Source organism: Pezoporus flaviventris, unplaced genomic scaffold (genome assembly GCF_033815535.1).
Source record: "Pezoporus flaviventris isolate CSIRO_AGI_PZ_B2104156 unplaced genomic scaffold, CSIRO_AGI_Pfla_v1 ptg000023l, whole genome shotgun sequence".
In the NCBI taxonomy this organism is placed as follows: Eukaryota; Metazoa; Chordata; class Aves; order Psittaciformes; family Psittacidae; genus Pezoporus; species Pezoporus flaviventris.
The window spans coordinates 19,152,400-19,175,155 of record NW_026892571.1 but is presented as its reverse complement, the minus strand read 5'-3'; the positions used below and the strand labels follow the sequence as shown (position 1 = coordinate 19,175,155).

At 55.7% G+C, this 22,756-nt stretch overlaps 1 protein-coding gene across 4 annotated transcripts in view; it reads right to left on the bottom strand.

The window, feature by feature from the left end:
- The window catches only part of ARHGAP26 (Rho GTPase activating protein 26), a 115,759-nt gene extending 106,014 nt beyond the window's left edge, over positions 1-9,745 (bottom strand). For all 4 annotated transcript variants that reach the window (XM_061457129.1, XM_061457130.1, XM_061457131.1 and 1 more), the window contains exon 1: positions 9,584-9,745. In XM_061457129.1, the coding sequence (XP_061313113.1) occupies positions 9,584-9,737 (154 nt within the window). In that variant the 5' untranslated portion in view covers positions 9,738-9,745. The remainder of the gene's footprint in view (positions 1-9,583) is intronic.
- Positions 9,746-22,756: the final 13,011 nt, after the last annotated feature.

Below are 22,756 nucleotides of genomic sequence, written 5' to 3'. Positions count from 1 at the left end.
AGCTCAGGTGGGAGCAGACAAGGTCTCCGGATAAAACCAAGTGTAAACATGCAGCACTCAAACACAGAGGAGCGATGCGCCGAAAGAGCAACCACCAGGTGAGGGCTTAAGTGCCTGGAGAACTTCAGGGACACGGTAATGAAATGGAAAACTACCGCCCCGGCCGACATTCCCAACGGCAGCCAACAGCCAAGCAAAAAATGTGAGGAAGCAGCAGTGAAAATCCCCTGCCACAACCAAGCATTTGGGAACAGCGCTGTCGCACGGGGAGGGATGTCAACATCCAGAGACCAACTGCCCTGGAACTATGAAGGATATTCCCAGTTCCTCCCACACAACAGGGATTCTGATACAGCATTTACCCCACCGTAAAGCTGCCCCCTTGCCAGTGCTCCAGGCAGGTTGTGCAAATGCGTCCAGCCCCGTGCCTGTGAGTGAACTCTGAAGCAGGATGTAAATGCCATGCTTTACTCACAGCTCCTCATGATCCCCCAGCTCCCTCACTGGGGGATCCAGGTGAGTCTGTGATAGTGCAGTGCACTGCCTTGGTAATTGCCATTTCTCCTCCGAGCCTTTTTGGTTTTCCCCCTCTCCACCCCTTGGAACAACCCATGGAAAGGCACAGGTTACTTTACCCTCATGGCCACAATATTTCATCGACTGGAGCCTGGAATCACATTTCATTAGAATTAAATGCCCTGCCCGAGACAGCTAATCGATTTAGGGGATGTTAATCCAGAAGAAATTTGCTCCTGACAGAGGCAATGACCATTAGCAGAGCAGAAGGCCGGGAGGGGGTCACTGAAAGGGGGGTCCTGCCATGGGGATGGAGGGTGCTGGCAGAGCCCCCAGCCAGACACCGCACAGATTGCCTCAGGCCCCAGCCATGCACTGGATTAGCTCCTTATTAAATCTAATTAGTTAATAGGTGGGCCAGAAGGGAGCTGGCTTGATTTCTCCAGGGATCCCACAGTAGCTGGGAAGGGGACCTGCTCCCATTTCCATGGGCAGGACAAGTGCCTCCAGCACATCCCTGCAGCACGGGGCAAAGCCTCGTCTGTCTCCACCTCGGTCAGCAGCCACCAACTGCCAGGGCTCATGTCCCGGGGGGCTGCAGCCCCTCACTGGCTCTCACCAGGACCTGGTGTACCCACAGACAGGCAGGAAAGTGGGGTCAGCTCCCAGACCCACAGAAAGCAGTTTTGCAGGAGCCCGCTTCCTTCTCCTCCCAAGGAGGCTGCGGAAATCCTTTTGTCTCTGGAGCTCCCCACCTCAGCTGTAAGAACAGGAAGAATCCCACCGCGCTCACAGGAACATCACTGGCAAGTGAGTGAGTCAATTCTTCCTGCTTTGGCAGGGAAGATATAGAAACACATCAAAACCTGCAGCAGAGCCCGGGGGAGCACACGGGGCACATCACTGCCCTTAACCTGGGCCTCCTCCCAGCCTTCATGGATGGAGTGAGGACAGAGCCATCCCCAAACCCTGTGAGGGCTGCTGCTGCCCCAGCCATGCTGGGGAAGGCAGGGGAGAGCCGCCCCACCACCCTGCTCTGCAGTGGGGTTTGGGGCTGTAGAACATTGCTAAGCACCAGCATTCAGCAAGGGCATTGCTCAGGACAGATGATGTTCCAGCTGGAAAAAGAAACAGACCCAGCAAAGGAACACTCTCCCAGCAGCACTGCTGAAAAGGCAAACGCCAGCTTATTTTACAGGTCACTCGCCCTGAGCAGGGAACACTTTACCCTTCCCTCATTGAGATCCTGATGCAGGATTAGAAACTGCTAACAGCGAAAGCATGTGGGTGTGCACACAGGCACACCAGAGGCAGCACATCGAGTGCACCGGGATAACAGCGACTGAACACAGGTCGCAGTAACATCCCCAAGCACATCATCACGCGTGATAGAATCACAGAACCTCAGCCTGGTTTGGGTTGAAGGGACCTGAAAGCTCACGCAGCTCCAAGCCCTGCCACGGGCAGGGACACCTTCCACTAGAGCAGCTTGCTCCAAGCCCCATCCAACACTGCCAGGGATGGGGCAGCAGCAGCTTTGGGAACACAGAAGAGAGAGTCACTTAATTGGGCTGCTGCAGGCTCTGCACCGCGGTGATGGGTGCCGGGTGCCATGGGCAGCACCACGGGAAGGGCGATGCGGCCGCAGCCAGCCCATCGCTGGCGCAGGCAGCCCCGGCCCCCGCGCAGCACGGCTGTGCCGCCGCTCCACGTGCCGCAGCCAGATGGTCCGGAGGCTGCTGCACTTCCCACAGACTCCAGCTAGGAACCGGCTTGGCACCACCGCAGAGACGGCCCCTTCCCCCTCTGCACTGCAGTCCCCATTCCGCAGAGATCACCAGGGGCCACCAGCCCCCCCTGCACCCAGCATCCCAGACACGCCGGGACCCCCAGGCTCCCATCACCAGGCAGGAGCGGAGATGGGGAAGCACAGTTCCCAGCTCCTCCAAGCCTTGAGATCATCCTTGCTATATGATCCAGGTGACGCCCCAATGAGCATGCCTCATCAACAGCATGCAGCCACAGCCCCATGGCCACCGGGCACTTGCACATAGCGATGAAGAGGAGCAGGTGGGAGCGCTTCAGCGCAGGGAATGCGCCAGGAAAACAGGGAGAGCATCCCAGCTTTGCCGGCCGCGGTGACAGCCGCTCGTGCCCGGGGGAGGAGGGAGGGATGATTCACACCAAGGAGCGAACAAGCTGTGCAGGTTTGGGTATGAGCTTCCCCTCGCCTTGCCCCCTCTCCCCACCCACCGCTGTCACGCTACAGCTACTCATCACACTGCATCCAAACCCAGGTCCTTCGGTCTGCTTAAACCCAGCGGGTAGATATTAGAAACCCCAAGCACAGTGATGGATACCCAACAAATCCCATCCTCCAGCTGCCCTGGCTGCCCAAAACACCCCAAAACAGAACCAGCACGGGCAGGATTTGCTTGGCCACTCTGCCATTGACAGGGAGGTTTCTGAAGCCCCTTTGCTTGGGTAGAGGAATGCAAACCCCCTGAGCACTCCTGTGGTGTGCTCTAGCTGTGGCATCACTCCCTGGGTTTCAGGGAGCAGCACACAAGGATTTCATTGTGCCTGTGGACAGGGGGTGAAAGCAGAGGGTTCAGGGGTCCCCTCCGGCAGCACAACTCATCCCATCCCAGCTGGATCACCCGGGGAAGCACTAACCTGCATACAGCAAGGGGACACACAGCCGAGGGCCGGCACCGCTGCCTCCCCCCCTCCCCGCAGCAACCATGGGAACCGCACTTCCTCACACACATTTTCCATGTCACCGTGAGTTGCCACCCCCAAAGACAGGGAAAACGAAAGGGCAGGAGGGAATCAAAGCAGCCCCCATTCCCAGTCTGTGTCCCAGGCACACAGGTAACACCATGCTCACTGCAGGCACCACTTGGACCACCCTGGTCCATCCCCTGCCAACCCAAATGGGTTGAGTTTAACCCAACATTGGTACCCGCTCAGTGGCAGTGCCACAGCCGGGCAGCAGCATGCACAGAGCCAGCATCTCCAGACACCACCACCACACCAGTGTGTCGGGACATGTGCCCAGAGGTGCTCTGTGGCACGCTCCCAATTAAAAAGCTCTCCAAGCCCTGTTAATGAGCCTTCTGCCAGCATAATCTGAAAGATGCAATCAGGAACACAGGCTCTCCTGCACGCCCAAACCCTTCTGCTCACCAGCTTCCCTCTTCAGCGCTGCCAAGAGCTGCATCCAGCCACAGAGAGCAGCTCATGCGGAGCTCCAGTGTAGTGGCTGGTACAGGACTCGAGGAGCTCACTCCATGAGTCCCCAAACACACTAGCACCAAGGGGTCGTGGCTGTGTGTGGAGGGACACAGGAGACCCCAGGGAGATGGGTGAATGATCCCTGGGGATGTCATGAGGAACCTCCTGTGCAGATCATGACCATGCACATGAGTAAACCACTGCACCACCCCAGCAGGGCGAGTTTTTCTTCTCACAATCAGGCTGAGCCATGCAGGGTAGGCTCATTGTTGAGACCCTCCATCAAAACCAAAGAGCATCTCCCAGGCAGGAATACATTCCTGTTGCGAGTTTTCACTGAAGAGGAAGAGGAGGAGCTTTCAGCTTGTGCTGAAAATAAAGCAGAGCATTATCATTTGTACTACCCTCGTTTGAATGAAATACCAGACAAGCTTTTAACTATGTGACTGCACAAGTCACACAAGTCATGCAAAGGAGGAGGAAGTCCTCTTTGCCTTCAGCCCTGCTGGCACAGGACTGACTGAGCTGTACCCATGTACCCCTTCCATAGCACAAAGTATTCCCCACACCACATCAAACATTTCCTATGGCCCTCCAAAAGGAGGGGGGGAAACACACCCTGACGGGGGGGAGCCACCTTACACCTTTGCTGGGTGAACAAAGCCAGGAAACAACCAAACCTCAAACCCACGTGCTTTACCGCAAGATGAGCCCTGTGGTTTGCTTGGCTGGCCACAGCAGAGCCCACGGTGGCCACAGGGGCAGCCTGGCTGTGCCATCCAGCACCGAGTGCTCCACGGCAGCACCAAACACCGCTTCTCATAGCACAACCAGAGCAGAACTGAACGCAAGCAGCCACCGCAACCTAATGGGTTCATTTGTATTTTGCACCCTCCAGAAAGCACATTGTTCCTCCTCCAAGGCCAAGCCTTCAATACAGCCTCTGTTAACGTTTACACCTGCACAAATAAGGGCCATTCCTGGCAAGGGCAGACCTAAGCCTCCATACCTCATCCCCTCCTCTGCTCTGTGGACAGGCAAGGGGAAGGTTTGGGCTGTTACTGCCTTTCTCCAGGGACCAGAAGGGCAAAAGGATGGAGATGATCCAAGAGCTTCACATTTCTCCCCCGAGCACTGATGGGTGCCTGCAGCACAAGGACCTGCAACCCCAGACAGCTCTGGTGAGGAAGCAGCCCCAGACATGGCTCTTCCTCCAACACACCCCGGCGAGGCAAACAGGGACATTCCACTGTGTTAGCGATCAGCACACCCCGGCTGGGTGCTGCTCCCGGGGGACCGAGCGTGCACGGAGCAGGCAGGGAAAGGCAGCAGCGGCTGGGGCAGAGGGCAAGCGAAGGCATTGGCCAAACATTTCCTCATCACTAACCCAAGCCTTGTTTGTATCAAAAGGGAATTGAGTGCTCAGGTTAAACATCACACAGAGGTTTCACTTTTGCTTCCAAGCGAGCTGCGGAGACGGTGCCAAACCCAGGCCTGGCGCAGCCATGGGCAGAGACACGGCATCAAGGCTCGGTTTCAGCAAGAGACCACTGAGATGTGGAACAGAATCCATGTGCAAGCACATCCTAGAGCGTGCAGTCCATGGGCAGAGCCCAGTACAAGGATGGCACCACCAGGAGCTATGCACACACCCCACTTCGCTTTGTAAGCTGCACACAGCCATGAAGTGGGATGTGTCCCAGGAAAACCCCACAGCCAATCCCTCCTGCTGTCACCCAGCCAGAATGGGCACACTGGTGGAGGACACAGCAGGCACAACACCTGCAGCCAGTGCTGCAGCACATGCCCCAGGATGCTGGATGAGCTCCCCACTGCCAAAGGGCCCAGGTCCACCTCAGCATCACCCCTTCCCTGTACTCCCCTTCAGCTCTGCCCCTCCTCACTGCCAGCCACAGCCCTGCGATAACCCAGCCAAAAACACCCAGAGGAAAAACGATCCCACACCCCAAATGGGCCCGAGCGCACCCTTTGGGAGCATGGACACCTCTGCCCTTCCCATGGGAATACCGGCCACGGGCACCCTCACTGGAGGGGGTTTGCAGAGCCCAGGCCCAGCCCTGCCGTGCAAATTGCAGCCTGCGCTGGGGCGGGGACGGGTTCGGAGGCTTCAAATTAGAGCTTGGGAGCTGGAGGAAGAAGCAAAGCAAACTGAGAGCAGAAACGTGGCAGGGCACCGGCTGCAGCCCCAGCGCCCCAGGAGACGGCAGCAGCAGGGACACCAGCACCGGGACACGGCACCTGTGGGAAGGAGGAGGAGGAAGATGAGGAAGGTGCCCGCACTCAGCCCCCCGCAGCAGCACGGGGGAGGCGATGGCTGCCAGCCGCCTGCACCCCCACATCCTCCGTCCTCACATGTGCTGCTCGCATTCCAAAGCGAGATGCAAAGAATCTCTGCATCACCTTGGTGACCAGGCTCGATGCATTGGCACAGGGTGCCCAGAGAAGCTGTGGCTGCCCCATCCCTGGCAGTGCTCAAGGCCAGGTTGGACACAGGGGCTTGGAGCAAGCTGCTCTAGTGGAAGGGGTCCCTGCCCGTGGCAGGGGTTGGAAATGGAGGAGCTTTAAGGTCCCTTCCAACACAAACCATTCCATGATTCTATATCCCTCTCCATCAAAGCAGAGGGGCTGGAGGTGATGCTGGCACGTGGGCAGCTGCCACCCTGGGACACAGCCCCATTCACCAGCACAGGGGACATGCAAAGAGACAAAATGCTTCAGCAGCCCCCATACCCATGGTCACCAAAACTCCTTCACTGCAGAACAAGTTTCACAGCATCCAGGATTCAAGTTCATTATTTATGTCTCACTTGAGGTCTCTGCATTTGCAAAAGTTTCTGAATAATTTATGTATGAGGGAGGAAGAGGGACACGTTTTGCTGAAAACCAGGTCACTCCTAATACCAGCCAAGCAGCAAAGGGAGACAATAGAAACAGGCACAGATACTCTCTGGGGGGGAAAACCCAACAGTATCTATGTATATACATATATATATATATACACACACACTCCAGAGATGCCCTCGGCATCAGAGGATGTTCATCAAAACCAGCCCTTCAGCAAATGAGGATTCTTTTCAACCTGCTGAATGTGAATTCCAGCGGCACAGAGGCTGCAAGGAGCTAAGCAGGGCAGCAGGGAACAGAAGCCCCATCCGAGCCACCCCTCCACCTCGTTCCTTGGCGATACACAAAGAGTTACGTTCCCCTCGCGCCTGTCTTACAACAAAGAGGATGTGAAACATTCAGCAGAGAACGCAAGAGGAAGGAAAATGAGAGAGGATATTGCCAAGGCTCCACATAACCAGTCGCAGGCTGGGTCACTGTGCCAAGAGCTGAGACACCTCCGAGGCCCTCACACCAGGGGCTGCACACTGCTACCAGGGGTTTGCTGCTGCATGGACCTGCCCGGCCCCACATCCATGAGCCCTGCACAGTGGCCAAGGAGCACACATCGAGGCAATGCTGGTGAGATAGGGCCACCCTGCCCAGCCACGGGGAGATGAACCCTTGGAGACAAAATAAAAGGTGGGTAAGAGAAGGGAGAACCTGGTTATTGCTGGGAACGGCCATCAGGTACCACTGCACCGGGTCACAGCAGTGCCAACCCAGGAATGACACTCGCAGCAGCTCTCCACCAGAGAGCAACTTCATCCATGCTAACGGGTGTCAGGAGGGTCTGTAATAGCTCACAGAACATGGCCAGAACTCAGACCCACCGCACACCGAGGATAACACACGTGGGAAGAGCTGGGACAGATCCTGTCCCATGCCTGTGGGAGAAGTCAGAGGCATCATGGCTCTCCAGCAGCTGCACGGGTGGTGAAGTCACTCTTACAGCAGGAAAAGGATGCACAGAGCAGCTGAGCATCACAGCAGGGAATGGATGCTCACCCACAGGCCCCTGCCCCATGGCCCCAAACCTTCTCCCAGAGCACCCTGCAGACCACATTTGAGGGGAGAATCCCACCGCACCTGCAGCCACACACACGGGATGTGGCCATGAGCCCAGGCAGCGCCTGTGCTCGGGCACTGATTAACACTCCAGCAAAATCATCACTATTCATGCCCCTACAGACCACAGCCTGGGCATCAGTGCCACACACGCCAGCCCTGCACAGGAATTAAGGTCTAATCCAGGAACACATTCAATAGCGGCTCCAAAACAATTCAGCCATAAAAACATCCTTATCTCCGGAGGCCGGCGAGCATTCTTCCTGCCCGGGGGCTGAGCAGCACAGCCACGGCCAGTGGGACAGGAGCCCACGGGCAGCCACGAGCACACACAGTTCAGAACACTCAAAAATACCTGTCCTGCAGCACGACGGGGCAAAGGCACAGCCAGCACCTACCCAGAGACTCACTAAATGTACCCAATGACTAAGACCAGAGATGAGCACCCCTGGGACCCACCAGTTAGCTCCTCAAATGTATTTTCAGTGAAGAACAATGCTGTAGGATTTGTTGCGTGACAAAATGAACGCTCCAGGCACAGGCTGCCTTCAGCTCAACAGGCAAACACAGCAGCAGAAGACAGCTCAGACCTGCAGAGCCACAGACACACCAACAGCTGTTGGGTTGGGTTTTATGAACCCAGAATGCCAAGAATTGGCACAATGGGGGTCCCTGTAATCCAGATGTTACCAGCTGCTACTCCAGCCCAGGGGAACTGCAGCCAAGGGGCTCAGTGTGAGAGCTGATGGGGAAGCAGGGATCAGCCCCATGGCTGCCCTTTGGCTGGGATTGGAAGGACTGGTGGGCTTAGCATCACCTGCCTGTGCACTCCAGGGGTGACACTGCTACCAGCTCCCACAATAACTGTGCCATGTCCCCAAGGCCAGGCTGGTGTGTCACGGGCAATGCCACGGGGGCTCCGCGGGGCAGGTTTGTGTGGATGTGTCTCTCTCCCACCCCACAGCGGGAGAGCAAGTTTGTCTCAGCAAGTGACAACTCACAAGGCCTCAGTAGTCAAAACAGACCAGGAAAGTGAGCCGAGATTTGAGCCAAACACACTTAAAGGAAAATCCCCAAATAACTCCGTGGGGGTGGGAACAGCAGGAATAGAGCCTCGGGGAGCAGCCCACCTAACGCTGGCAAGGGGGTGGCCATGCAAATATGTCCCCAGCCCCACCATGAGGGCAGCAGCCGGGACTGAGGGGGACAGGGATGCTGCCAGCCACAGACAAGGGTCTCCCTGGCCCCGGACCCATAGTGTCCATCCCCCCACCGCTCCCGCCCCAAACCAGTGGCACGCAGCTTTGCCCCCCAGCCTGCAGCTCCCACACACAACAACACACACGTTGGGGATGGCACCAGTGAGGGCAGCTCGGGCAGAGCCCAGAAAAGGGAACTGGGTGTCCCCCACCCTGAACAGAGAGGGGACAAAGGGCAAGCAGGAGGACACAGCACCTACCCACCAGCCCAGCCAAAGCATCCTCAAAGAGCACAACCCCTTCAGGGCCTAGAATTGGGACCTGCTGGGCCATAAACGTCCTAATGGACCGGGGACAGGGACATCCTGGTGGACCAGGACCGGGACCGGGTACGTCCCAGTAGACCACAACCTGGCACATCCCAATGGACCGGGACCATGCATATCCCGATGGGCCGGGACGAGGCCTATCCCACCGGACCAGCCAGAGGAACAGAGGAACACAGGGCCGGGGAAAGGGGACGGGAGCAGGTGGTCCCCGATGGACCCGGAGACCACAGAGCAGGCAGGTCAGAGCGGGCCGGCCGGGCTGCGCTGGGCCGGGCCGGGCCGCAGGAGCGCTCGGGGCCCCGGCAGAGCCACCCCCGGCCCCTCACTTACTCTTGAGGGCGGCGACGAGCGACTTCCCATCCTTGATGAGCTCCTTGATGAACTTGTTGGTCTTCTCCAGCTCGGCCTCGTGGGAGCGGAGCCGCTCCCGGAACTGGGGGCTGTCCAGGCAGCACTCGCTGAACTCCAGCGCCGGCAGCCCCATGCTGCCCGCGGCCGAGAACACCAGGTTTAAACAATTAGCCCCAAAACCCGAAAATTTAACGTTTTTTTAAAGCCCCAACGCTCGGGAGCCCGCCCCTCCGCGGAGCTGCTGCCGCCGCGGTGGCGCCCCGGGAGCGGCCGTGCTGGGGCGAGCCGTGCTGAGCCGTGCAGGGCCGAGCCGAGCCGAGCGGGGCCGGGCCGTGCGGGCCGTGCGGGACTGTGCGGGCGGAGCGCGGGGACGCGGCGGGGCCGGAGCTGCCGCTGGAGCCGCTGCTGCCGCTGCCGCTGCCGCCGCCCGGGCAGGGCCCGCACACCGCTGCCCGCCCGCGCGCCTACCTCCAGCCAATGGGCGGGCACTGCGTAGACGCTCCGCCTTTAACCTTCCAGGCGAGCCCCGCCTCTCCCTCTCTCTGAGCCAATCAGCTGCGGGCGTGCGGGAGAGACCGGCCCGAGCACCCCGCGCCCGGGGCGGTGTCGTGGGTGAGCCCCGGCCCTGCCCCGCCCGCGTCACCGGGAGCGCGGCGGGGTCACTGCAGGGCCGCGGCTCTCAGCCCGCTCCCCGCGGGCCGCCCCGTCCCGTCCCGTCCCGGGCTCTGTGTAAACCGGCCCCGCGGCCTGCAGCAGAGCCGCCCTGGCCGGACCCGGGCCCGGCCTCCCCGCGGTGCCGCTGAGCACCCGTGCGGGGATTATTCCCTGCGGGTTTAGCAGCGTGAGTTGAGAATTAAACCCTTAATCCCCCGGCACGGCCGGTGGCGGAGGGCGCTGGCACAGAGGGACCGTGGCCCCCCTCCTCTGCATCCCTGCGAGCGGGTCGCCTCCAGCCCAGCAAGGGAGATGGGCATCGATCGGTAGGACCGCGCTGTGCAGCCGTGCACAGACCCAGCCGCTGCTCCCTGCAGCCCATCTCCCTCAGGAACGCGCCAGGAATTTGGCCGGGGCGCAGCAGCTGCCTCGTCACCTCCTTCCCTCAGCCGCGAGCTTCCAGGAGCAAACTGCAGCCCAAAAAGCGATTGCTCCTCATCGTGGTTTTGGCTCGGGCTGCCGTAAGGTGGATGGTGCTTAATGGGAAGTAGAGCGGGAGAGGCCAGCAGTGCCGGCCCCACGGATCCGAGACAACCCTTTCTCAGCATGAATGACAGCGCCAAGCTCCGGGTGAGCCGCCCCCCGGGCGCGGGCGCCGCACGTACAAACCCGCGGTGGCCCCTCCGCCCAGGCTGTGACAAACAGACCCGTTTGCGGATAATCCCCGGCTGAATGGATTCCCTCTTTACCCCCGCTCACACACTGGCGAGGAGGGCGCGACACGAGCCCTGCTCCGCACCGCCTGCGCGCTCCGGATCGAACGGGGCAGCATTCCTGTCCAGCCAACCGTGAAACGCGGCGCGGAGCCGGTGCCAGCTTCATGCTCTCCTGCAGGCTGGGGGAGACGGGGGTCGCGCACAGAGCGGAGCCTCCCGTAGGGCTGACACACGGGTTGGGACCCAGCCCCATCCCGATGGTAAAAGTTAACCCGCCTGCGTTTTCCAGCGGATGAGTCCCGGCGCACCAACCTGATCCCAGCACGACCTTTTGTCTCTGCTTTTTTTACTCACTAAAGCACGATTTCCTCAATCTTCACGCCACAGCCTTATTCAGGCTGAGTCACTGCCTTCAAATATGGGTTGTGAGCCACGGTTTTTGGATGAGGCCTCCTAATTATAAAAAAGGATGTAATACTAATTACATGCTTATCTTGTAGGCAGGATATAAAGTTTAATTAGCTGCCATTTATGCCATATGCATACAGCCCTATAAAAGCACTAGATGTTATTTGGATTACGCCGCTTAATTCTACACTGTGCAAAGCCACAGGAGCACATATTTTGGCTTTATCCTTTTACATCACCATTGTTCGTGTTAGAAAAGCATTCCAGCGCTTACAGCTAATACAGAAGAACCTGTAAGTAGATTTGTAGGACACTGCCTTGGAGGATTGGAATATTTGGGGCTGGAAACTGTTTTTTTTTTCAGCACTTTCCCAGAACCACAGCAAGTGACAGTGTTCAGACTGTCATTTTCTGACGAGGACAGAATTGAAGCATGACAAAGCTCTGTCACACTTGAAATACCGCACACAGAACTGGAACTGAGGCCTCGGGCAGGCAGCAACTAATGCACCAGATCATGGAGTCATCTCCCCTTTTTCCTGCTTAGGCTGCATTAATCAGAATACACTCCTTGTGTTTGAGCACTGAGTGTGAGAGCAGGGCAGGGCAGTGGGGAGGAACAGCCATGGACATCCTCCAGCCCTGTTTTCCTATCATTGTGCATCCAAACTGTAAAAGAATACTACTGAAGGGAAAAAATAAGCAAACAAAACCCCCAAACTTCCACATCCTCCTACCTGTAGCTAATAGCATCCCTCTGCAATCCCTGGCTATTTCCTTGCCTGCTTTGATGTATGTTTTCAAGCGGGTTGGTTGTCTCAGCTCCAAGGGAGCCCAGGCAATTGGGCTCTGTATAGCGGTCCAGTAACACTGGAAACCACAGAAACCTGCCCGTTGACTCCCATGGGTGCAGAGCTTGTCCTGCAGGTCTCCAGGAGCACTTCTCCACACGTCCCCAAGGCCATGTCCACACTGACTTCAACAGATGAAAGCTGCGGCTGCCACAGTCTCACACTCCCACCCCTGAGCCTGACCTTGACCACACTTTAACACCTTCTCCTTTGCTCAGACACCAGCCCACATCCCGCAGCTCTCTCACCGAGGGAGCCAAGTCAGCAGGAAACTAATCCAGCATTAAACAAGAAAAAAAAAAAAAAAAAGGAAAAAGGGAACTTAGTTCAGTTCACTCCGGGATCAAATAACCACAGGGCTGGTGCAGGGGCCACCCCAACCACGATCAAGAGGAGGAAGAGGGAGGCTGCAATGCCATCAGCTCAGGTCAGCCCCAGCTGCCCTTCCCAGCTCTCCCTCACACCAGCATCACATCTGGTGGCTCACACCAGCAGCTGGATGAGGCAGGTCTGTTTGAAAGTTATTATTTTTTAGAGCTAGTCTTCAACTGGATCAGCTCCCTGCTCTGAGCACAGCGTCCCCACACCTCCATTCTCCTGCCCCCATCCTCACGCTGGCTACCATTAGTCAACGCTAACAAAGCAGGAGCAAGCCGCCTCTCCTCCTGGAAAGCTTCCTGCCAGTTAAGTGAGACCAGCCAGGTAAAGCAGGAGCCGGAGTGACAGCGGGAGGGGAGGTGGGAACCAGCCCCATCCCCGCACTGTGCCACCGTGTCAGCTCCCGGCATGTCACAGCCCCATCTCCAACAGCCTCAGAGCGACAGATGCCCGTGGGGAGGCTGCGGTGGGTGCCGAGTGTGGGCATCCACACACAGGCACTGCGGTGCCTGCCAGGGAGCGGAAACCTGAGAGTGCCTCACATCAGGGATTTCAGAGGCTCCCCCCTGACGGGTGATCCCAGTCCCAGCAGTATCCCCACTGCTTGTGGGAGTCAGAACCAGTGTTACAGGGGAGGGAAGGTGGGAAAGCACCCACTAATCTGGTCTCTGAACACCAGACACTCGAGCACACTAATGCATTTCTTTAAAGCCCAGGAGACTACAAGGGGCATCTTGACTGCCAAACCAGGAGCTATGCGAGAGGTTTCTTGGAATTGCCCTCAAGCAGCAATATTCAAGGTCTATTTATTATGTGACTATACATCACACTCCATCTTCCCTGCTCTCAAGGATTTTTTATTGAGCTAGACACAAAGGAAGCATTGTATATAGCAAAAAAGTGTTGTAGATAATACATTAGACCATCACAGTGGATGTACATGAATTCCCTGTTGTAAACCAAAGGGCATATATTGACCTATTGCACTGACAGCCTCCTGGAGATCAGATCCTTGAGCTTGGCCCTTTTGTTAGCTGTGAATACAACTCCAGAGTAGATGCCATGAGCTTCCCCTTCTCCAGTGTAGCTGTGTCAGCCTGGAAATGTGCTCTGGGTATGTTCTTTGTTAGGATATTTAGATGTGACTGCAGCAAAAAGCTGTGGGACATCTTCAGCATAAGAGTGCTCCCTCCACTGAGCATTCACGAGTTTTACATATAGCTGACATGATCTTTATACAGATATATATAATCTTATGGAGGAACAGTACCTTTCCTTCCAGAGTTGTGCCTCCAGCAGTCACACATGAATCAGATTTGCAGGGGTGGGTGAGACAACCATAAGATGGGTGCCGCTGAACAGCAGTGACATGTGAGCAGATCTCCCTGATGTAAACTGCAAGTTGGACCAGGGTCCCTGCTCCCAGCCCATGAAACCTCTGGCTCCCAGCTTACACTTGCTCACCTCCAGTGAGATTTTTGCAATACTCATCATTGTGCTGCCAAGTCTTCCTGGGTTTCGCAGACACCACAGGCTTGGTATCTGGGTTTGGAAGCTGGTTTTGGTTTGACTGGAAGTATCAACGTGAGATGCTATCAGTCAGTCTGCGGTGTCCTTGCAGCAATGATCTCCACATCTCTTTTCCTTCCAGGTGCCTGTACCTGGGCCTTGGGCAATCAGTTCCTCTCCCCCGCAGACAACACGTTACAGTCACTGGCACTGCTGCAAGCCTGTGTCTATCTGAGGCTGATTGGCTCCTGCTCTCCCTCTGCAGCATCACACCCGTTCAGACGTGCCCGGGACACGCAGCTCTCGCAGCACTGCCTTTGCCAAGCCACTCGCCTGGCACGTGCCTCCCGGGGGCATCTGGGAGCAGAATCCCAGCACAAAGCCCCCAGGCACCGCATCCGAGGGGAGCTGCCTCCAGAAGGAGCTGCCTCCGGCTCCTCTCATCCTCCTGGCAGGTGTCAGAGCACATAAACCAAGACCTGGCTTTCAAGTGCAGTGAGAACCGGAACACTCCTTGGGCTTGAGAGCTCGCTGGTGCTTGTGCTTTCAGCTGATTCAGGGGCTTTGTTTGCCTTGATTCCTTGTTAAAAATAAAGGAAAACCCTTTCAGTCCTCTCCAGCCGAGACTGAGAAGCTGTATACACCCTGACCCGCCACCTGGCCCCTCAGTTCTGCTAACTGGGCCAGTCCATTCACACTGGGAATAAGGAATAAGGCTGCAGGGGAGGGCACTGTTCCCAACTCCGTTGATTCTCGGCACAGTTCTCCAGAGTGCTGTTTGCCTCCTCCTTCCCCAAGTGCAATGGCAGCTTACTTTTACTTCTACTACGTTGTTAAGGCTCACACCCTGCTTTGTGACCTGCCCTGACTGCCAGCCGTTTGCAACCTAAACCAGCCTGCTGCCAGGACCCTCCCCGCAGCACAGGGATACTCAGGAATCCCCTTGGCTTTTCCAAGCCTGATGTTATGCTTTCACTTTTGTTTCTAGGACAAGGATCCTCAAGGCACTGGAGCCAGGCTTCTACACTCAGCGTCTCCTTTGTCTGCCCTTACTTTGCTGGCCGTGATGGTATCCATGCCTGACGATCAAAAGCACCGTGAGATCCTTATGCTGAAGAGCCACAGAAAAGCAGCTTTTAGAATCATCATGCTTGGGTCTGTGTTCACACTGCGCTGCCCAGGAGCTGCACATAAAATAAATGATGTCTCTGTTTTACAAGTTAAGAGTAATGCCTTCTCTGGGAGATTGCAGAAGCTCAGTTACCAGACACACAAACCCCTCTGATTCAAGCCACAATGACCATCTCATTTTAGCCTACTCCATCTCATTTTAGAGCACCATTCCCACTGTAAATGTTAACAGCACTGTGCACACATATCGAGGCAGAACAAAGCACTACATTATTATCTGTTATCTGCAGCATGATTTACCCTGTGTTGCACATCATGAAGACAATGACTGCGTGGTCACAGCTTCTGGAGATGTGATGGTCCTTCAGACACAAAGATGAGGGTAAGAAATTACTGGGTCAGGGAATTAGGACATCTAGAGGCGTTTCACGTGATGCAGGTAGAACACACATAAGGGAGCTTCACTACTTATATGCATGTATTCGCATATATAATTTTCTTCCAGGCAAGGACAAGGTTAATGGTACTGCAGATCACCCTTCCCTTGCTAATGGTCCAGGTTGCCTCTCCCCCTGTGTGAAGGGCGGGCTTCCAGCCTCACTATGCCCTTCACCCCTAGCTTTTCACTGTGCTGCCCCAGAGCTTCACCAGCTCCTTTCCATCCAGGCCTCACCTCTGTAGGGATTCTGTGGAGCAAAGAAAAATCCACTATGAGAGCTAGTGCAAACATACCGGTCCCCTATGCAACCCCACACGTGGGCTGAGAGCAACCCAGGCCTCACCTACGGCTTTTCTTGCATCTAAGCTAACGCCTCGTGGGAACCAGAAAGGCTCGGAGCAGTAGGTTTCCCCAGCAAAGGGCTCAAGTTAAGGATTAAACTGGCAGGCACACAAATTCCTACAGGACTGCATCACCGCAGTGAAAAGGTTTCTGAAGGGAAGCGTTGGTCACTGAAGTCCGAATTCCCCGGGAAGCTTTTCCTAGAAGAAAATAAAAGGGCTGACAGGTGCATTTGGGGCAGGGGCAAGGCACCAACGAGGCTGCCCGAGCTACAGCCAAACACACTAAGGCAAAGTCAGGAACAAGCTCTCAATTAAGTGGAAAAGTGAAATTAGTCATGCCCCGGGAACGGCTGTAGCGCAGGAAGCTGCAGTGGAAAAGCAGTAACTGAACCAAGGGGGAGGAAATCTTCAAAGATGCTCATGGAAGAAGGACTTGAATAACTGGGGTAATTATAGAGATAACAAAGTTCCATTGTCAGGAAAGGCCAAGCGCTCTGTCTGTTCTTACTCGCATTTTTGGGGCAGGGGGAAATGCAGAATCTCCTCCAGGGCCCAGCCAAGCAGCTGCTGCTCATTTCCTCTGCAAACACAAAATGTTATCCTTTATCCATGTTTTACACGGGAGCTTTGCTCTCGTAATGCTCTGTGGAAAAACACTTCCACAGCTTGTTACACAGGGGTTTGTGGTGGGGAGAGGGAGGCACAGGACCCTGGGGGATGTAGGATGTAAGAAAGACTCCCTGATGTGCACCTTGAAGATGGAATAGCAGCAGTCAGCTGCCAGAGACATAACCCACCTTTTTTATACCTAGCATTTACCAAAATTGACTTGGAAGTCAGTTTCCATCACACGCACCCCACATATTTCCTTTGAAAACCTTCACTCAGATCAATGCCAAGGACTCTGTACATTCCTTAGCTCTCCTTTGTAAGTGACACCCTTAGAACTGGCCAGGTTAAAATCACAGTCTCACACAGCCCAAGCATCAGATTCAGCTGGATCTGCAGCCTCGAGCCCCCGGTTGTGCCAGATGAACCACAGGCCACGTAGCTGGGCAAGGAAACGAGCATTGCACAGATCCCATAAAGCAGTTCCCAGCTCCCGCTGTTTGCACAGAGCTTTCAAGCCCTTCTGGTTTGGAGGGGTCCCACAGCCCTGTGCTCCTTGGCAGGTTCCCCACGCAGAAGCCTTGCTCAGCTTCTCGGAGCTGGATACAGCAGAGGTGCCGGGGCCCACGAAGGGATGTGGGGACACCAAGGTCTGGCAGAGCCACAGCATCAGGAGTGTAACACATTTATGGTGCTGCATCTCCCCACACCTCTGGGTCACTCCACCACAGGAGTGCCCATCAGGCCTCGCCCCTGTGTAATGACTTGGGCAGTGAAGCATCTCTTGACTGTACCAGGCTCTCCTGCAGGGCCAAGGTGGAAGCAGCACTGACCATATCAGGAGCTCTGTTCCTCGGCCAAGGTGGGAGGCAAGAGCCAGGATAATCAGTCACTCCCTGACAGCTTTGGAGCATTCCTTCCCCTGATCGCAGCCGAGTGGAACGGGACCATTGCTACTGGAGGTTTGACAGATTTCTAGCAAATAGCAGCTTGGATGGGGGCCAGGGTGGAAATTTCTTGAGGACTAAAGCCAAGCATCTTGTGACCCTATGAGCGGTGCTCCTAAGAGAGATAGACCCTCTGCCAGGGTACATCCCAACAGCATTCACCAGGTGAGCGCCTGTAGCAGAACCACAACCCCTACACTGACCCCAAACCCATGCCAGGAAGCCTTTGGTCACCGCCTGCACTAAACACCCATGTGCCCCATTCCAGGGCCCACCAGTACCTGCCTTTGGCTGCACAGGGGCTGGAGGCAAGTCTTGGCACTGCAATCCCAGCACACACCATTACAGCCAGGCTGTGAGCCCAGCACAGCCACCCCAACGAAGGGCTCTGCAAAGCTTCTCCCAAAGGCTGGAACTGGCTGGAGCAGGAGCATTTAAACCCTGCTCAGCCCCATGTCCCAGCAGCACTGACACCCTGCAGCTGATCCCACTCCCAGCAGGAGGATGAGCCCTTTATGGAGAGCACCTGGAAGCCCAGAGCCATAGAGTTCCAGAAGGGGCTGTAAAGCTCACCCAGCTCCAAGCCCCTGCCACTGCAGCTAGCTCAAACGCCAGCCCAAAGGATGCTGTGGGCTCGCTTGCTTCGTGTGCCAGAGCACAGTGGCAGGCTGCAATAAACCTGCCAATAGGCCATGGATAAACAGTTCCCAATGATCCCTCTGCTGGGGAGTGTGAGGCAGATGGGGATGACCTCTCACAGGCGCCTTCTGGGGTGGTTCGAAGCCATACAAAACCTCTGACCACTTAAGTGGGGTTATATTATCACAAGACAATTCCAAGGAGAGGAATGTTTTCCCAAAATTTGTATAACCACTGGAAAAAAGTCACAAACCACTGTGAAATTGAGCTGAAGCTGTGTTTCCAGGAATTAGAACCAGAAGTTCCCAAACCAAACTCGTTTCGTTTTTGGAGGGTTTCCAGGGATGTCTGCTGTGCATTAGCCCTGGTACAACCCATCAGAGGGATGTAAGCACTGCCTCTCCCTATGTAAATAGTCATTTCCTCCCAGTTCTGTTCAGTGGTCCCAGCCCTCCATGTTGTGTCCCTGCTCCTGGAAACAGGATGGAGGGTTTCCTCTCCGTTGCTCTCGGTGACCACCCTTCACACACACTCCTTTTGCTCTGGTGCCAGCTTCACATTAACTCCCTGCTCTTGGCTGAGTGCAAATCGTTTTGATTTTCACAATTACAGCAAGGCCACTGCCCTTCCTGGATGAAAATACCTCCACAAGCCCCGAATGGGATCTCCAAAGCCCTGTGGAAATCCCCACCAGCTAGCCCAGCTTTGCCTGGAAACCCAGACAAACTGGTCACTGCAGCTCCTTCTGCCTGACCCTGCAGCCCCCCAGCACCACTGCAGCCCATGCCCACAGTGCCTTTGCCTGGTGCCTTCACTGTGCTTCTTGGAGACATTGGGACCCATGCTGCGAATGAGGGGTGCAGCTGTGGGAGCAGGAGAACATCATCACCCTCCTCATCTCAGTTACATTCCCAGGCCTGTATTTTCCCTGTTTAAGGTTATGGTGTGAAGCGTCCTCACGCTGCACAGAGCATCTCACAGGCACAGCGCTGAGGCAGGAGCCAGTAAGCGGATCCACCTCCTCCTGTTCACCTTGGTGTAGAAACCCCATCTCTGCACCGTGTTTACTTTCACAGCAGCGTTTGCAGAGGAAGTGCCCTTGTAGCAAGCAGATAAAGTACTGATGATGGGGAGCAATTTCCTTTGCTACTGAAAACACCAAGCGACTGGAGAGCTGCTCATCTGTTCCCTGCTGCAAGGGCACACAGGGCACCACAACAGCACCAGGAGGTCCTGAAGGAATCACTGCTCCGCCTGTGCCCACAGTGGAGATGCACAGCCCAGGTGAGGGTCAGCACCAAGAACCTTGTCTCCCTACAACCTTCTCCTTCCCAATCCTGCTTCTCCGTGGCTTCTCACTCAGGTTCCCAGAGGGCAGAATTCCCTTTCCCTACAAAGATGTCCCTCTGAAACCAGTAGCAGTTCCGAGTCAGTGGGACTGGGTTTCTTTGCTTTCCCCCTCCCATGGCAGCAGGGCACAGGGGCTGTACGAGCCGTGCTGCACGCCTGTTTATATTCACTTGGCTTGTGAGATGTGGCTTGAAACGGCCTCTCTTCAAATAAAAATATGTTATTTACTGTACAATTAAATATTTGTGTCCTGGTGGGTTGAGTGAACTGTATTTTCTACGGTGCTCTTTAAGCATGACTTACATTCTTTCCCATTGCCTTCATTTTGTCTTGTTCATTTTCTTGCTCATTCTGCCTTTATTATCCGCTGTGAGGCTCTCCTGTGACTTTACACAGTGAAAAATGAAACCAAAGAACCTTCAAAAGAACAAACCTAAAGATGTAAAGAATTACTTTGAAGCCGAACTCATCCTTCACTAATTTAATCTGCAGGAAGCACAGTGCCAAGTCGAGTACAGAGTATTTCTCAATTATGCAAGAGTGCAAGCCCATCGGCCCAGCTCAGGCAGGCTATTATTGTGTTTGATCACCATAGCACCGTGCTCAAGCGGAGTGCGCAGCCTCTGCCTGCGGACTATCTGGCTCCCCAAGCGCTTCCCATGGTGGCCGTGTTTAGCCGGGGCCGTGCTCTTGCTCTTATCTATGCAGGAGCTGGCAGGGCAGGGCTGGGTTTCTGCGGCGGAGCAGGGGCTCGCAGGCATGCGCTGGGTTTAGCTCCTCAGGCCAGGGTGTGCTGGCAGCGACCAGTGTGGTTTGACCCTGGGAGAGGGTCTGCAGAGCTCCCCTTGTCCTGTCCATACAGCCCCTTGCCAAAACGCTTCTCTCCAGATTTCCTGTAGCCCACCCTTTTTTGGGGGGGTGGAATCAAATACACCAAAAAATATCGTCAATATTTATGTCAGGCTGCCCACATTTGATCCAGGGCGACTCCTAATTTTGCAGGTTTCTGGACTTATATTTCTTTACATTAATTCCCAGTGATCTCCCTCACTTCTTCTGGAATCAGGCAAACTCTCCATTCCTTTCATACTTCCCAGTTGGACACTGGCCTCTCCATTGCCCCTATACTGTGGCCACGGTGCAGCCAGACCCCGCTGGCCGGAGCAGGGGACCCCTGCGCCCCGCAGTGCCCCGCAGAGCCCCGCACGCAGCACCCAGACAGGGTGAGCTGTGATTGTCTGGGTTAATTGCCAGGATACCAGAGAAGGGGAGACACAGATTCCTTTGTGCCGGCTCCGGGTGCCTCCGCTCCAGGAGAACGGCTCATGCCCGACCTTGCTTTGTGTCCCCAGCCCTGGCCTGACGCTGTTTGCACAAGTGGCTGAGCTGACACAGACCAAATCAGGAATTCCTGGGGATTTTGGGCGGTGAGGTATCGCCCGGAGCAGCCCCGGACGCTGAAGCCCCAGTTTTGTTCTCCTCCTGGGGTTCACATCAGAAAATCCAGTGCTGCAGCGAGCAGAGCCAATGTCCCCAAACTGATGTCCCCAGATGCCCTCCCTCCTCTCCCGAAGGGAAAACCTCCTTCAGTGGCAACCAAAGAGAAGAAGGATCAACCAGTGACACACCAGACACTGCTCAGTCTAACAAAGCCGTTTCCCGAGGGGGAAGAGAGCTGCCTTGGCTTGGCTTCCAGGGAAGTGGGGGCTGCTATGAAAGCTGTGGAAAGCACATAACAATCAGAGGAAAGAGGGAAGTGATGACAGTGAGCAGATACCAGCTCCGGGCCTTACCTCGGGTGGCTTTGCTAAACAAAAGCAGCTATGGCAAAGTGCGGATGTAAGAAGCAGTGGGCACCGCGCTTCTTTCCTGCTTATAGGAATCACCTGGGGGTCAGCAGCTCCCAAAGTCAGGAAGGTTAAAAGCTGCCAGAACCAATCTGAGCCCCACAGAGCCTTTGGGCTCTTTGGGTTTGTATTCAATAGGTTTTGTAAGACTGGGATGAGTGAAAAGCAGATGTGGCAATGGGTTGATGCTGGGCTTGATGGAGCAGGAATTGGAGGGAGGAAACAACACCGGGCATCAGGGAGCCTGAAAAATGGCTTCTGCCAAGCTGATCTGATCTGGTTTTAGATAAAACTGTAATTAAGTCAGTACTTGATAATAGCAGTACTTTTAAGGTAACAGGGCTTCTGTTACCTATCTGATCCGTAACAAATGCAACATGGCACATATTAAATGAATCAGAAAATGCCTGCTGCCCTAGAAATGTAATTACAGGAGAAGATTCCTCATTTGGTTAGTGTATCCAGGAGAGCCCTTTGGGAACCAGCTCTTGACTCTGAACTAGTGCTGAGCGCAAGTAAACAACATTGGTTTCAATATATAAGGTCATCCTTTCAAAGGCAAAGGACGGGAGTCATTCTTCAGGAGAGGGTGCTCCCTCCTGGGCAACGGTGATGGGAAAGACCAGAGGGATCCTGGTGAATGAGCCAGGACTGAGAGCAACGGGCAAGAGCACGGAGAAGACAAACAGAATTACGCTACTGCATGTCTGGCTGGGAGAGTGACCGGATTTGACAGGGGTCAGGGTGAATGGGACCATCTTAATGAGAAACAGTCTTCCTGCCTGTCGCCAATTCCTTCCTCATTACCTCTGCCACGACCTGGAGGAGCAGAGCCCTGGCACCACCCGCAGGGCGCCAAGGGATGAACCCACACCCGGAGCCGCTGCCGCAGCTGGCGGGACCAGCGGAGGTGACCAGGGTGCAGCACCAGATGTGCACAGGGCCAACAGGACCTGCCGCCAGCTGGGCCACAGCTGCCAGCTCTGCTGCCCCCAGATGCGCTCCAGCTGGGGCTGCTGCCCCCGCGAGTGTCCTCACCTGCAAAGACCTCAGCTGCCAGATGTGCCGCAGCCACCCCAGCTGTGCCAGGGCCCAAATGTGCCCCACATCCGGCTGTTCCCCCATTCTGTGCCACCGCTCCCAGTCGCGCCGCATCCCCCACCGCCCCCCCACCCCGCATCCAGCTGCGTCCAGATGCGGTCCTGCGGCGCCCCCTGGCGGCCCCGGTGCTCCGCGGAGCCTCCCTCTCCTGCCGGAGTTTCTCCGCTCATCCTGTCCAGCCTTCCCTTAATTAAAGCCCCAATTACGTCACTCATTAACACCCCCGCAC